At 43.0% G+C, this 16,978-nt stretch overlaps 1 protein-coding gene across 3 annotated transcripts; it reads right to left on the bottom strand.

Annotated features, from left to right (window-relative positions):
• Positions 1–2,253: 2,253 nt before the first annotated feature.
• Positions 2,254–16,772, bottom strand: LOC121568811 (neuronal pentraxin-2-like). 3 transcript variants are annotated; one of them, XM_045221584.1, is made up of 7 exons: positions 15,813–16,772; positions 14,004–14,256; positions 8,662–8,906; positions 5,443–5,622; positions 4,556–4,766; positions 3,954–4,014; positions 2,254–3,676 (listed from the first exon to the last, which is right to left on the bottom strand). In XM_045221584.1, exons 1-6 carry the CDS (start codon positions 16,257–16,259, stop codon positions 3,962–3,964), a joined length of 1,389 nt encoding a protein of 462 aa, XP_045077519.1. In that variant the 5' UTR covers positions 16,260–16,772; the 3' UTR covers positions 2,254–3,676; positions 3,954–3,961. The 3 variants fall into 3 exon arrangements, with proteins under 3 accessions (XP_045077519.1, XP_045077518.1, XP_045077520.1); XM_045221583.1 differs by lacking the exon at positions 2,254–3,676 and having other exon boundaries at positions 3,841–4,014; XM_045221585.1 differs by lacking the exons at positions 2,254–3,676; positions 3,954–4,014 and having other exon boundaries at positions 4,522–4,766.
• Positions 16,773–16,978: the final 206 nt, after the last annotated feature.

Consider the following 16,978-nt stretch of genomic DNA (forward strand, 5'->3'; position numbering starts at 1 on the left):
CGGAGAGATCCAAGTAGCCTAAAAAACGGCAGCAGGCTGCACAAACCAAAACCTAGTTCTATAGTCTGCAATGCAATGCCTTGGAGAGGTCCTACTGCTGTTCAATGCCTTTATCCTGCAGACTCTAATAATCACCAGGGCCAAAGGAGCTTCTCTCCAGTCTGAAATCAAGTTTTATCTCCCGGTCACGAAGCGAAGTGCCGGGTCTCGTCTAGTCCTCGCTCTCTTCGTCTCCTCAAAGGACCGTCTGTCTGAGAGCGCTATAATTCTTTAATTGAGCCCTTTAAATCTCTATTCTTCACCTAGCAGTGATGGGATGCCGTTACCACCGATGATCAAATACGCCCGACGCTGATTGACTTTAATTACAGGGTTTAGACTTGGATGCACACAGCTACACACACTCCAACACAACCTTGGGTCCGTTGAAAATGCATAGCGCGAACACCCACCATCGAGGGTGTGTGTGACTCTGTGTGTGTGTCTGTATGCATGTGTGTTGTATGTGAGTGTGTAGGAGTAGAATACAAAGCTTTAATAAACTATCTGCCAAGTAATTGTGAGCCTCGGGTGCCAATGTCATCCGCAGAGCAATATACGTAGCCAACGCTCCATCCATTGTGCTTGGGAAGTGGAGTGGGGCGACTGGCCTACTGGGTAATAACATTGAGTTAAACCCTTTCAAGTGATGCACTTTTAGCCTGAAGTAGGTGTCATTACATCTGCATCTACTCTAGCACTTATTTCGTTTAATTCCTTGCCATTCCTTCCATTAATACTGTACTATCGTGACTAGTGCTGAACCCCCTAAGTCTATTCCTATGGGGGAAATAGCAGCAGCACGTTCCCACTCTCTCAAAGATCCAGATGAATCATTTCATTGTTGGGTACAAAAATGTACACATCTCCCTCTACATCTGTGAGCTGTATTAGCTACATGCCAATCTGAATTAGATTTGCATAGGTTTGTGTAGGTAGTGCTGTCATTTGTCGCAGAATACATCACAAAACCCAGTTTTAAACTCAACAATAGAATATTCCCCTAGCAACAGTTGGCAAAGAAAGAAGGAAGAAACCTGGAAATAATCTTTTGAGATTGAAAAATAGCTCTTTCTCCACTGGCCGGCCGGCCAGTCATAGTGTAGACAAGTAATATGTCACTGTATGACATATACTGTAGCTGACTACAATAGTAAAACGTCATTATTTTTACATATTCTTATGAGACCATATTGGAAATGTAAGTTCAGAGTTTAATTATCCCCCTTAATTCTCAAGCAGAGTGCTCTACCTCCATCTCCACAGCACTTGTCAAAAAACTATAATTTACTGAACTACTATTTCCATCCTCTTGTTTATAGTCAGTAATTGGGCATCATTTACAATGCAATCACAATGTAAACCCTGGGGTGCTGCAGGAACACATGAATTAAGCAATAGTGCCAACCGTGACAGCGCCAGCAGAGAACAAGGAAAGAGGAGAGGAGAGCTCTCGAACGCAATGTAACGTGCCCTACATTACCACTGCTGCTTCCCATAATCCACTGAGGCCGATTTTTCATTTCCACCTGGAAGGCTGCCAGCCAGAGGATTTCTCTGCTGTTGATAACATTCCACGGATGGAGAGAGAGAGAGAGGGGGAAAGAGAGAAAACATCCATTCATATCCTCTGGGTTTGTTCAGGACTGAAGACGACATGGACTCATTGCACACAACATGACACCTCTACTGTCTTTGTGTGACAAATAAGACAGGACAATATTGTGTTACGAAGTGTACAATCACGTTCTGGCAGTTTACAAGCCTTATGAAACATGAGGGATTTATCATATTTTTGGATGTGTTTTGGTATGAGTAATCTGTATTGATAGAAGGGTAGTCATTTTAATAAGGCATTATGAATAGCTACTGACCCTAGGTAACCTTAACAGGACAAGGCTACTATTTTACTGGACATTATCATGTTTATCCTCACATGGGACTATATATATTCCTACTACAGTGAAATAGCCAACACATGTGAGTATACAGTATTTAGTATAGTTTGATTACAAGGAGGGTTTTAAATATGTTGCATTATCTTTCATGTCTTTCAATATTACAAGGGAGGTCCATTCTCCCCTTTCTCCCTGCACCAGCCTCCACTGCACACCGCAGCTGACCTGTGAATCTGTTCAACACTTGAACTCTTTCAGATGTCACGATTTTCAGGCAATTGTTCGTATTTGGATTTTGAATATTTTATTAGGTGCAAGAGGACATCCAACCACACTGCATGGAGACACAGAACATAAATGGTAGATGAAGATGAGGTTAAAGCAACAGCTGAATAATTTTTTGTTTCTCATTTATCTTTTCACAATTCCAAGGTTGCATTGTAGAAAAAAAAATACAAATGATATTTGCTGAACTTAAAGATGGAATCCACAGTAGGGGAAAGCAGCACCACTGGCCATCCCACCACCATTGTTATTGTTTTGTTACGCCGCATTGTAAAAAATAAATAATAATAATTGTGCAATGATGTCCAAGGTTAAATTCAGTGTTCGTTGTTTGCAGTAACTTCTTTGTTATTGTGATATCACAAACGGACGTGGCAGTTTCACCAGATTCCAGCTTTATGGTTTGAATAATCCACGAACAAAAAGCACATTCGGTGCAGAAAAAAAAGGCAATTGAACATTTTAAAAGAAGATGGTCTTCTTTCACTAATATTCTGATTTAAATAGTGATTCAGTGCAGGCAAACAAACTAACTCATGAGCAGAAATGCTAATAAAATACAATAAAACCTTCAGTTACATTTATATAACACATAAAAGGACATTCATGTGTGGAATAACTTTTAAAAGTTAAATGTTCTAAAATGATAAGTGTGTACCCCTTTAAAACATTACTGCATTTTATCATTCTCAAAGGCCATCAGAAATTTTCAGAATCCTGCTGTTCTTTTTTTCCAGAAATATATCTTTCCAAGATGTCACAAAGGAAAGGAAGAGATGAACGTCCATTTGTTTCCTAACATCAGGATAGTCCTCTGCACTCTCCATCACCAGATAAGGGTTGAATTGACAGGCATTGTGGTATTGTGTTGCAGTAAAACAAGTGTGAACAGTGTTGAAGAAGCAAACTTGACACACGTCTATCTTCTGCACCACATTTCAAATCACTGTAGTTTAAATGGACTGGAATGAAGCACAATATTAATTCAGACCTTGGTAATTTTTTCTTACCCTTAAGAAAATTAAAGGCATTGTTATTTTTCTGCCTCTACAAACAGAAACATAGCAAAGTGTTCCAGTGCTTTATGTCTTGATCCAACCAGAAACATTCAGATCCCTTCTCATCTTTAGTTTCACAGTCATCATCTTCAGTTTCATAGCGTCTCTCTGGCTTCTAGCAAAATGCCCCTATATTATACATTGCAACGGGATAGTAAAATAGCTCACATTCATCTTCTCATTCATATGACAAACATGATATTTACTAACACAGATTATGGATAAAATCCTTCCTTGAAGGTCATCCAGTCTTTCCCATCCCATTCCAACCCACACTCCCTCAGTGTGGCGCTCAGAGCGTTGAATTCCTGGCTTCCCGCCAGTCCTCGGCAGCTTTCCGACTTTGCTTTTAACCTGCCTGGGCCGGCCACCGCACAAAGCTGCTTGGGATGGCAGCTGCTCAAAGGGAGGAGAGGTATTAGAATAGATTTACAAGAATGTGAATGTCCTCGTCACTAATCTCTAGGGCCTTTTACACCCACACACCCACACACACACACACACACACACACACACACACACACACACACACACACACACTGCCATTACAGTAAACACACACACCTATGCATGTACATATACACACACATACACACATACAGTACAGTACACAGGTCAAAACACATGCACACATTTAAAATGACTCCAAATCAGAAGTCAATGGTCTATTCACCTGTTGCCTTAATATTCTATACTCATCAATAGCCCTCTCTGGAACCTGGGGATTCTTTCTACTGCAAAGGAACACAAGCTCAAATCATGTACCGTAGAAGTTTGCCATGCAACTCAGAAATGGCTGTCCACACAACACAATGAAGGCTTCCATGGGTTATATATTAGCTCACATTCACTGAATACAGTACAGTGCTCGATTATCAGTGTTTGAAATGCCTTAGAGAGGAGCTGTTTTCAAACATGACTAAGTCAAATGGAAAAAAAGACAGAATACAGAGTATAGAGTCCTCAGTCTCAAGTGGGTTCTCTGTAAAATCCTATAGTTAGAATCACGTTGGAATGGGCATGAACTTGTGAGCCATGTACTTAAGCATGGAAAATCACACCAAAAAACATTGGGAAAACCAAAGTTGACCCATTTACTATATATAGGTCTGTAAACAAAGTCAATACCCGTTGAGCCCTTTATCCTCCTTGAGCGGTGTTTCTGATGCAGCACAGAGAGCGCGGAACCAGAACCACCTCTCAATCCTCCGGAACCTTCGAAACCCAATGCCATAACAATGTTACACATCCAACTGCTTTATGGTTCGAACATACGGTCCTCACAGATCTCCAACGCCGCCTTGGATGCTCCTCCCATGACTTCTACATTGGTGTCGATCCAGGGAACAACGTTTCCGGGCATGTAGGAGGAGCAGTTTGCCATTCCCATGATGTCCACAGGCCGAAGGACCCGGTCCCACATGTTGAACTGGCTCAGCTCACCAACGAAGGCCTGGGTGGCGTCGAAACGACCCCCCACGATGTCCTGTAGAGGGAGAGGGACTGTGTTTAAAATTTCATCAGTATGCAGAAACGTCATAGCTTGGGTGATTAATTGTTTCTGCGTTCAACAAGAATTCAAAGACATCAACAATTTGGCTAAAGCCGGAACAGAATGACAATCGAATAAATTGAATATAATGCCTGATAGATGTGACAGATCTATTGCTCTGCTATTGGTTTTCTCTGTGCGTCTGTAATTTCACTCTGCAATTGCAATTTTGCCCATGAAAGACAAACTACATGCACTACAGCTTTCCACATAGACTAGTACCACACGTGCTAAACAAAGTAGTCACACCAATGTGACCCAACAGCTATGTAGTGTTACATTAATGGGTCCCAATGGGAATTATCTATACAGTCAGTGTACTGTAGTACATCGCCGTAGAGATAGTAAAGTGCTGTCATAGAGATATCTGTTGGAGTGTCACACTAATAATGTATCTCCCACGGGGAATGCTGTTGTGTTGTGTGTGCTGATACTGGTTAAGGCAGGCAGAGAGGTGAGGTAATGGTAAAGGGGTGTTGATAGCGTGACAAGAGCCTTGCTTCCCCCTTCTCCCCTGTTCATCTCTCCCTCCCCAGGGGGAACACACACACACACACCCTCCCCCCCTCTCTCTCCGGTGGGAGTACATCAGAGCCTGGCTGAGCCCCACCTGTTCCTGTCCCAGGATGATCACCCCTCCAGGTTTAATTGGGTGCCAGGGGGCCAGGTTCTCCCCAGTGCCCAGCCTCTCCCCGTCCTGGTATGCCTCCCAGAAGCCATCCCGCGTCGTCCAGGTGATGCAGATGTGGTGCCAGCGGCCGTCACTCACCGACAGGGGCAGCTGGGCCACCTGGGTAAGAGGGGCGAGATGGGCAGTAGAACGTTAGATGGGATACACTTCTAACTGTAAGTCGCTCTGGATAAGAGCATCTGCTAAATGACAGAAATGTAAATGTAAAAGGGGCAAAGAGGGTAAGAGGAGCAAGGAGGGTAATTCATGTTAGAGGTGCTATACTAACAGGGGCAAAAGGGGCAAGAGAATACCTGTGTTTATTCTGTTGAGCCTTTAGTCTTTGTGTGGTGAATCTTAACTTCCACTTAAGTCAAATTTCACTTAGTCATGCATGGATGTCTATGGGAGACTTAGAAGAACATCACTCAAGTGAAGGATAGGATTCCCCTTAAGAGCTTATTTTAGACTTTACTATCAGGTAGAATATCCCAGGGCAGATAGGGCAATAGAGCTCAAGTTGAAACGTACAATCTGGCATAAGAGGCAAGAGAGCACAAGTGCTTTACTTTCTGACCTCAAAGAGACTATATGTCACTGGGCAGATGGCACAATGAAGCTTTGACTAAGACACACAACACAGGGCCAAAAAGAGCAAGACAACACCAGCACTTCACAAATAGTTTATAAAGAGTAAAGTGACATAGGGGCAATATACTGTAGAAATTGCAGTCATAAGACCAGAAAGAAATAGCACAGGTTACGAAAGATTACAACATCAGCGCTTTACCCAGACTTTACAATGACATCATGGCCCACAGAGGATTCAGCATAGGGGAGAATGGAAGTGGAAGTCATTAGCTTTATATAGAGGTTCTATAGGAGCCATAGAGACCATGACACACTCTGTCACAAAGGCTACTGTCAACAATTTCCTGTCTGCTCTTAATCCCTCAATGAGAAACTAGACCCTTGACCTTCAAAGGTGTTCCAGCATATCACATTTACACTAAAGCCAATCAGCCAGAGCATTGATACTGTGGAAAATCCAAGACCTAATTACTGCCCTCTAATAATATCCCTGAGCCTTAGTCAACCTGAGGACGTTGGGTCTGATATCATACCCAGAGCCAGGAGTTACTCCCTGACCGTGTGAGCTGGAAACAAACACATCAACTGTTGTTTACATAGGGCAAGGCAGATTGAACAGTTGCAGAATGTCTTTTAGTCCACATAAATATTTCAATAAAAACTATTGGCCGTGGCGTTGACTCTAATCAAAGCTCTGATAAAGGCTGTGAGGCCCAAACATTTGCAAAAAATAAACAACAAGTGATGGGGGGTAATTTCTTTGAACGATTATTCAACATTTCCTAGAATGCACTTGCAAGCAATCCTTAAAGGTGTGAGGGCATTTAACTTTTTAGATCCGACAGGTGCAGAAAGAAATTCAATAACAACACCCCATCCAGGTATTGACTAAAACCAAACCAACCGCTACATCAAATAATGTTTTAACTACACTCTTGTCCAATAGGCAGCCAACTACTGAAAAAGTATTGATAAAAGAAGTTCCCTGTTGATATATTTTGGCTTCAGGAAAGCTTTAAAGGAGTGGTTCACAATTTTTAACCCAATCTGTATTTTGGATGTAAATGGCATCTTACCGCATCCGCAATAGACTTCCTTATTGCTCGTTCTGCAGTATGGGGGCTCCAGAAAAACAAAGGCTCCAAAACACCCAAATAAGTCATTTTAGAAACGGCAAAGCTCTCAGCATAGTGATGCAGGTCTTTAGATGTTGTACACAAAAGAAATTATGCATTTCCAAACTTTATCCGCAACATTATATTCCATTTTATGCGACTCGAGCGGTTTCCGTTACCAGCTGTGCTACATAGAGAAGTATGTTTCTCAAAACCAAGTGAAATCGCTAAAGAAGTATCTGGACCCTTCTATAACATGTCATTTACATCCAAAATAGAGATATGGTTCTATAATAGTGAACGAATACTTTAACTCCTTACAGAAGCCAAAATAAGGCGATGCAACAGGAATGTTGAATGAATTTGATCATGGGCAGATTTTCTCTCTTTATCTTTAATAAATCTTAATTTTGGAGCACTAGAGCATTTGCACCAGATGAATGGTGTACCATTGCCAAAAGAACATGGTGTAACATTCTAACCTTAAATTGTTGATTATATTACCAGGAATCCCCAGGTAGGCCTAGGTCGTGTTCATTAGGTTATAAAACATTTTGCAACGAAAATGTGTGTTATATTCATGATTTCATCCTCTCTCACACATACACTCTCTGACCCTCTCTTTCCTCCTCTCTCACTCTCACTTTCACTGGTTCCTCTATTCTCTGGTGCTGTATTGCTTCCCTCTTCCGGTCTCGGTCTCGGTCTCCTTCTCCTTCTCTCTCTCTCTCTCTCTCTCTCTCTCGCTCTCTCTCTCTCTCTCTCTCTTTCTGACAAACACACATGCATAATGTATGGTGAAACCAGAGCTGTGGGGAAAACTGCCTCTGCCAATAAACCAGATGGCCAACACAAATACAAATCCAACCCCATAACCGAAGAAAACCCACCCTACTTCACTTCAGCCAAACTCAATTCCCTCTGAGCCCCTAGGTTCAGTTATCCAGCAGTAGCGCACAGAAGAAAAAAAACTTCTTTTTGAGCATATTGGAAATTGTCTTCCTTCAAAAAGCATTGGTTAACAAGGGGGGAAAGTGTCTAATTCTCAGTATTAAATGTAAATATTGAAGCAACCTTAAGCCAACCTAGCACCCTCGACAAGAGGTGTGGGCCTCTTGGTGTAACGGCTAAGGTGTTGGGTGGATAGTCGCTGGACCCAGGTTCAAGGTCCTGTTGGGTCTACTCCCTGAAAACAGCTGCAATATAGACTACAGCAGAGGTATGGCTTAAGGACTACAACATGACTCTACATCAACACCATTTCAGTTACTTTTCTGTGCTGGCTTTATATTGTTCTGTGTCTATTCAATCGTCATAGTTTGTTTTTGTAATAGAAAATGCACAATGATACAAGCTCAACTGTAACCAAGTTCTTTAGAGTAAATTAGTATTTTGTTGCCGTAGCCCAGGAGTTGTTTTTGGAATGGACAATTAATAAAAGACTAGGACTTACTTTGTCGTTGACCAACAGCTCTATGGGGTTGTTGCCCCACTCAATGAGCACGATCTCATTGGCCTGTCCTGGCACCCCGTAGGAGAAGGGGGTTCCTATACCAGGACTGGCGCTGGACTTCAGCCACATACACACTGTGAAGGCATACATCTCAGGGAGACTCTTCTTGATGCGTCCGTACAGGTAGTTGGTCCGCAGGGGGAGAGACACCTTGAAATCCTCGGGTGACTTAAATGCGTTGTTACCTGAAGACAAACAGAGGTGTGGAAATGATTAGATAATGATTAGATAGAGGTAGTATCCATCACTTTCATCGGTCATGACCTGCACTGTTGACATACACCACTGTGTCTGCCCACATAGGGGGCTCTTATCGGACCATTGGTGGCTGTGGGCCACCACACTATTGTAAGCAAGTCGATATCAGATGATAGTAGTAGCCCAAAAGTGCACTGTCCAAAGCAGACAGACAGCCTTCCACTGTTAGTAGTGTCTACTGCCACTGTTGGTCCACTATATAGCTAATGAGAAAGAATGGGTAGTGGGCTGTTGACTTTGACGATATTGGACTGTCGTAAATTGGCTGTAAGGGTTGGATGTTGGTGATGGTCATTTTTTTACATTTGCGATTTTAGTCATTTAGCAGACGCTCTTATCCAGAGCGACTTACAGTTAGTGAGTGCATACATTTTTCATACTGGCCCCCCGTGGGAAACGAACCCACAACACTGGCGTTGTAAGCACCATGCTTTACCAACTGAGCTACAGGGGACTGTGATGGTGATGGTGATAGTGATGGTGATGATGATGATGACAGTGGTGGTCGGTGCCGTTTAAGATGAGGGAGGATGATAAAAAAATGTATGAGCATGGCCTTATTTCTATTACAGCATACTGGATGACTGTCATTCATATTCCATTCACCCAGTTCAATGTAACATCGTTAGGTTTAGGCTACTACATGATACTTAAATTTTCCCTATAACCATCATGAGGTTGCTACAACCTAACCTATGAATGAAAGTTTACAACATAGGTGCACACAGGTCAAAAGAAAGATTTGAGGTGACAGACAGTGACACACTCTTGCCTGCATCTAGCTGATCTAGGGTGTAATCATTAGTCCAACAGTTGCAAACAAGAGTTTCTATTGGACGAATTCAGGTATGTTTATCCCCGTTTCGTTCCATTTTCTTCTGTTTGCTTCATTCGGCGGAATGAATACATCCCTGATCACACGCAAAAAGTTTACTTTCATAGCCACATACAAACAGCTCGTTGTATTCCTTCTCGTATCTACGCGCTATTCTCCTCTCACCTCAAAGTATTCACCCCCCTTGGCATTTTTCCTATTTTGTTGCCTTACAACCTGGAATTAAAATGGATTTTTTTGGGGGGTTGTATCATTTGGGGGTTGTATCATTTGATGCAAAAATATTTTTCTTGTGAAACAAACAAGAAATAAGGCAAAAAATAAGACAACTTGAGCGTGCATAAATATTCACCCACCCAAAGTCAATACTTTGTAGAGCCACCTTTTGCAGCAATTACAGCTGCAAGTCTCTTGGGGTATGTCTCTATAAGCTTGGCACATCTAGCCACTGGGATTTTTGCCCATTCTTCAAGGCAAAACAGCTCCAGCTCCTTCAAGTTGGATGGGTTCCGCTGGTGTACAGCAATCTTTAAGTCATACCACAGATTCTCAATTGGATAGAGGTCTGGGCTTTGACTAGGTCATTCCAAGACATTTAAATGTTTCCGCTTAAACCACTCGAGTGTTGCTATTGCAGTATGCTTAGGGTCATTGTCCCGCTGGAAGGTGAACCTCCGTCCCACTCTCAAAATCTGGAAGACTGAAACAGGTTTCCCTCAAGGATTTCCCAGTATTTAGTGCCATCCATCATTCCTTCAATTCTGACCAGTTTCCCAGTCCCTGCCAATGAAAAACATCCCCACAGCATGATGCTGCCATCACCATGCTTCACTGTGGGGATGGTGTTCTCGGGGTGATGAGAGGTGTTGGGTTTGCGCCAGACATAGCGTTTTCCTTGATGGCCAAAAAGCTCAATTTTAGTCTCATCTGACCAGAGTACCTTCTTCCATATGTTTGGGGAGTCTCTCACATGCCTTTTGGCGAACACCAAACGTGTTTGCTTATTTTTTTCTTTAAGCAATGGCTTTTTTCTGGCCACTCTTCCGTAAAGCCCAGCTCTGTGGAGTGTACGACTTAAAGTGGTCCTATGGACAGATATTCCAATCTCCGCTGTGGAGCTTTGCAGCTCATCCAGGGTTATCTTTGGACTCTTTGTTGCCTCTGATTAATGCCCTCCTTGCCTGGTCCGTGAGTTTTGGTGGGCGGCCCTCTCTTGGCAGGTTTGTTGTGGTGCCATATTCTTTCAATTTTTTTATAATGGATTTAATGGTGCTCCGTGGGATGTTCAAAGTTTCTGATATTTTTTTATAACCCAACCCTGATCTGTACTTCTCCACAACTTTGTCCCTGATCTGTTAGGAGAGCTCCTTGGTCTTCATGGTGCCGTTTGCTTGGTGATGCCCCTTGCTTAGTGGTGTTGCAGACTCTGGGACCTTTCAGAACAGGTGTATATATACTGAGATCATGTGACAGATAATGTGACACTTAGATTGCACACAGGTGGACTTTATTTAACTAATTATGTGACTTCTGAAGGGAATTGGTTGCACCAGATCTTATTTAGGGGCTTCATAGCAAAGGGGGTGAATACATATGCACGCACCACTTTTCTGTTATTATTTTTTAGAATTATTTTTAACACATTATTTTTTTCATTTCACTTCACCAATTTGGACTATTTTGTGTATGTCCATTACATGAAATCCAAATAAAAATCAATTTAAATTACAGGTTGTAATGCAACTGTCACGTTCGTTCATCGACGGGTCAGACCAAGGCGCAGCGTGATAGGCAAACATGTTTATTTAACGAATAAACACAACGACAAAACAATAAACCAACGATACGTGACGTCCTAAGGTACACACAACAAACCTCACACGGAACAAGATCCCACAACCCACTAGTGCCAATAGGCTGCCTAAGTATGGTCCCCAATCAGAGACAACGAGCGACAGCTGCCTCTGATTGGGAACCACACCGGCCAACATAGATCTAGACATACTAGATCTAAACATAGAAAATACAACATAGAAAATCACAACAAGGAATATACACACCCTGACTCAACATATAAGCGTCCTCTGAGTCAGGGCGTGACAGCAACAAAATAGGGAAAAAATTGACGAAATATAGATCTCTTTCTCTCTCTCTCTCTCTCTCTCTCTCTTGCTCCTCCTTCATTTTTGAAGAAATGAATTTGTTGAATACTGTTCAACTATTGTCTTTCTCTTTGAGTCAACTACTCACCACATTTTATGCACTGCAGTGCTAGCTAGCTGTAGCTTATGCTTTCAGTACTATATTAATTATCTGATCCTTTGATTGGGTGGACAACATGTCAGTTCATGCTGCAAGAGCTCTGATAGGTAGGGGGATGTCCTCCAGAAGTTGTCATAATTACTGTGTAAGTCTATGGAAGGGGATGAGAACCATGAGCCTCCTAGGTTTTGTATTGAAGTCAATGTACCCAGAGGAGGACGGAAGCTAACTGTCCTCCGGCTACACCATGGCCCTACCTTACAGAGTGCTGTTGATCTGCTGTAGACCTTCATTGCAAAACAGTGTGTTTTAATCAATTATTTGGTGACATATGAATATATTTAGTATAGTTTTATCTAAAAATGAAAACTTTTTTAATGTTTCACTATTTTTATTTTTATTAAATTCACTGAGGAGGATGGTCCTCCCCTTCCTCCTCTGATGAGCCTCCACTCGATGATGATGAGGTCCTCTGTAGCTCAGTTGGTAGAGCATGGCGCTTGCAACGCCAGGATAGTGGGTTCGATTCCCTGGACCACCCATACGTAAAATGCATGCACGCATGACTGTGAGTTGCTTTGGATAAAAGCGTCTGCTTAATGGAATACGTTATGATGGTGATTGAACATTAATGCAAATGTGGATGGGCACTGGTTGGTGGAATAATAACAGCATGTATGGCTTCCAGTCTTAATTGAAACATTGATGAGATGTCAGTAAGACAGCATGTTGTATACACATCTGTTACAATGAGAGCGAGAGAGAATCAGAGACTGTCTGTCTTTCTGGAGGCAGTGAGGTGAGAGTGAGAGCAAAAGAGAGAGAAACACAGAGAAGAATGCAATAAAATAATGAATTAGAGGGAGAGAGGGACAGAATCAAAATGAGAAGACTCGGGAGCATGGAGAGAGCCTGATCAATGACAGAGATCAGATGGTCAGACGGTCTCTGCCTCCCCACCCAAATCTCAGCATAAGTCCTTGCTGCTATAGTAACAGCTATTGGGGATCCTGAATAATGAATGTGTGTTGTAGTATCCAAAATAAGGAGGAAAAGGGAGTCAGAGTCAGAATGTGAGTGGTTCGGTCTGTAGTCAAAGGTGGTTCAAGAGGGATGATGAGGTCCCTGAATTTCTCTCCAGCTATTTTCTGATCTCCAACAGAGAGAGAAAATAAACAAGGAGAGGCAGAGAGAGAGAGCGAGAGAGAGAGAGACAGAGAATGGGTGTGAGAATCAAAGAAAGAGAAACAGGAAGAGAAGGCCACAGAGAGAGGATGCAAGGGGAGGTTAGTTTTTGGGGACCTGCAAAAATAGAGGGAGAAAGGGAGTGAGGGTGGGAACGAGGGGAGTGACAGAAAATAAACCCCCTACTCTCCAGCTCTGCGATCCCCTCTAGCATGGGTAAATAAAGATGGAGAGAGAGAAAGAGAAAGTGTAAAAGAGAAAGAGAGAATGAGGAAAAAGAGAGGGTGAGAATGAGAGCATAAAGCTCCTTCCTCTTCAGCTCTGTGATCCTCTGGCCTGGGTAAATAAGGACGGAGACTTGAGGGAGAGTCAGTGAGAACATATCCTTTATGCCAGCTCTGTGATCCTCTGCTCTGGCCTGGGTAAATAAGGATGGAGACTGAAGGAGAGTCAGTGAGAACATATCCTTTACTTCTCTCTCCAGCTCTGTGATCCTCTGGCCTGGGTAAATAAGGATGGAGACTGAAGGAGAGTCAGTGAGAAAACATATCCTTTACTTCTCCAGCTCTGTGATCCTCTGGCCTGGGTAAATAAGGATGGAGATGAGGGAGAGTCAGTGAGAACATATCCTTTACTTCTCTCCAGCTCTGTGATCCTCTGGCCTGGGTAAATAAGGATGGAGACTGAGAAAGAGTGAGGATTAGAAATAGAAAGGGAGGGTCAGTGAGAACATATCCCTTACTTCTCTCCAGCTCAGTGATCCTCTCAAGCAGCGAGGTGAGGGTGCTCTCGGTGCGCTGACGGTGGGCAGCCGTCTCGTTGTACAGCTGGCTCTTCTCTTCCTCTAGCTCGGCCACCTTCCTCAGCAGCTGGCCCTCCAGGGCCCCCAAACGGTGCTTCAGCAGCTCCCGCAGCTCCGCCGGTAGGGGCCCCACTGCATTCCCACCCACACCTGCTGCTGCTGCCACTGACGTGTTGGCACGCAACTGCTGCTGCTGCGATGGAGGGAGGAGAGAGAGAGTTAATCCCTTATACGGACGTTCTGTTGTTCAGTCACAGTTTGTGTTCTGCTGTGTTCAGAATGGAGGTAGGATCAAGGAACAGGGACGATATATATGTTGGGGAGGTCCTTTCGGGGACCCCTTGGGGCAATAATTAAGTGCAGCACCCCAAACATACAAACAAACACACACAAGCACACTTTTGAAAATCATTCATTTGAATTAGTCCTGCTTATTTATGAGGGGTCTAACCCCAGAGGATGTAATTTGCCTTGTGCATAAGATTTTGAGAGTGATAAAAAAACAGATGGAATATCCTATATCACCATTTTTTTGTCATGCATTAAGCATAAATGTGGAGAGAGAGTGTGAGAGAGAGAGAGACAGAAAGGGAGAGAGAGAAATAGAGAGAGAAATAGAGAGAGAGAGAGAGAGATGGAGAGAGATGTAAACATATTTATTCCCATATTTATTATCAGTTTTCTTCCACACTGTGCAATCATGTGTTATATCTACTAACAACATAAAGGATTGGTGCTTATAGATAAAGGTTACATCAGCCGCAAACGGATTGCACAGTTACGATAACATGCAAGACCTCAATATTATCAGAGAGATATGGGCTGTGTTTCAAATAGCACCCTATTCCTAGTAGTACACTACAAAGGTAAATATGGGTGCCATTTTGGATACAACCAGAGATATGATCATCATAAAGCCACGTGAGACCAGCACACTCAGTCACTGGCACCAGAAAAATATATATCTGTGTGATTATGATTATTCCAGGGGCTGCCACTCCCACATGACTTTGATTGTGAAACCAATAGAATAGATTAATGAGACTAATCACCTTAACTAACCAAGATGTGGGCATCATAGAATTATAATTTGATTCTATGGTTGGCATAACCACAAAAGGCTGTTTTTTCATCTTCTATTTGCTACGTAGATAGGACTGCATCCATGATACAGGGGATACAGAGCCATTGGAAATGTTTGAATGATTTGTGGCATAAATTGCACAAGCAGTTGGAAAAATGACAAGACTGCAGGTGGTGTTGCATGGAAATATGAATATGAATTGTTGAAAATACACATCTCTGCTCGACTTCTCAACGGATGGTGCCTGACACTGTCGACACCAATTTGTGTGTTGCTGATTGTCTATTCATATCAGATGCTTCCATTCATCAATGATAAGCAGCATGCTTCTGACATGCTACAGCACATTACCCTTTGATCTTAAGGATGAGAAAATGGGTGGTCTTATCCTGTATGCTACATTCAATATCAGACATGTCTGATGTGGTGGGTGCGACACATTTGTGGTGAAAGGGTAAAAGAGGTGAGTAACCTCCATACAGAATGTAAGAGCTATATGAAAAGCATGATCATTATAATTGACTGTAGCTATAACCACAAACATCCATATTCATATAGGGGTGATTAACCTCCATACTAAAATGCTACAGTGTATAATAACAAACAAAAAACATTTGACATTAATGATATCATTTACTGTAGCCACTATAGCGTCCTTATCTCACCTCCAGATTCTCCAGCCGACCCTTGAGCCCTTGCATGGTCTTTCCCAGCTGGTCTATAGTTTCCGTGGGGTCCCTGGGAAGGTCTCCCATGGTGTTTTTACTGTAGTCCTTCCGCCTGGAGCTCTGGCCCCTGGACCTGCCCGCAGTGTCCTCCGTTGCCGCCTCGCAGCGGGACAGTTTGGAGTTCAGCTCCTTGATAGTGCCCTGCTGGCTCACGATAGTCTCCTTCTGCTGGAGGATGGTCTCCCGGAGTTGGAGGATGGTGTTCCGTAGCTCGTCCTCTACGGGGCTGGTGCTCTGCACCCGGTTACCATTGGGGTCGAACGAGCAGCTGGGGTCGGCGCCCGCTGGGATGGCGGAGCAGAAGAAGCGGCTACCTGTCGCATCCTGAGCGCGCACCGTGCGTCCACTCACTAGGTATAAAAGTCCAACTAAGAAAGCCAGCATGCTGGCTATGAGCACAGATTCCTTGTATGTTTGGAAAACCTCCTCACGAAATTAATATTCTCCGTTGAATCAAATCGAAATTAAATAGCCTAGGCTAAAATCTCTTGTCTTCAACACCAAAACTCACAAAAACATAAATCAGATGGTAGACATAGTTCTGGACTTCGGAACTGACACGAGAGCATTTAATAAAGTCAACAGAACTTCAAAACCATTTAAATTAACTGTCTGAGAGCTGCAATCAAATACTACCACAAACCATTCAACAACCTAATGATAAATGCCCTAGTCGCAAATGTCATAGAGCAATCCGTTTTCCCTCTCCAAACCTAAATAAAGTAATAGCAAGGCAATTTTTATTTTACCCGAAAAAAAAAAGAGTTACTATCCTGGTAAAAGGTGTTGAATTGATTCTGTTTACGCAGTTGTTGCAGGTTGTTGCTGCTCCGATAGGTTTCTCTCCACACAGTCCACGGTGCTGAAAAGACAGCGACCTAGTTTCAACAGATTAATATGGAACGCGCGCGCGGGCTCTCGCATCATCATCATCTGTTCAGGCTCGCTGAGATTCAGACTACGTCATTATCGGATCCCAGCACAAACGACTCATGCTTAGCCTTGTGAGTTCTGTTCGATCTGTTTGTATAAAGAATGCGCCGAGTTTCAGAAGTGAACACCATCCCATGCATGCCAAAGTGTCTTTGGATGAGGTCTCTAAT

The sequence above is a fragment of the Coregonus clupeaformis genome, chromosome 7 (genome assembly GCF_020615455.1).
Source record: "Coregonus clupeaformis isolate EN_2021a chromosome 7, ASM2061545v1, whole genome shotgun sequence".
Taxonomy (NCBI): Eukaryota; Metazoa; Chordata; class Actinopteri; order Salmoniformes; family Salmonidae; genus Coregonus; species Coregonus clupeaformis.

What these genes read in the sequence shown, in the direction of transcription:
- LOC121568811 (XM_045221584.1), bottom strand. Translation starts at nt 16,259, where the DNA reads ATGCTGGCTTTCTTAGTTGGACTTTTATACCTAGTGAGTGGACGCACG. An exon ending in GTCGGCTGGAGAATCTGGAG is followed by an intron (nt 14,257 to 15,812) that starts GTGAGATAAGGA and finishes CCTCCATCGCAG; the next exon opens with CAGCAGCAGTTGCGTGCCAA. An exon ending in GTTGGAGATCTGTGAGGACC is followed by an intron (nt 4,015 to 4,555) that starts GTATGTTCGAAC and finishes GTTCCTTTGCAG; the next exon opens with TAGAAAGAATCCCCAGGTTC.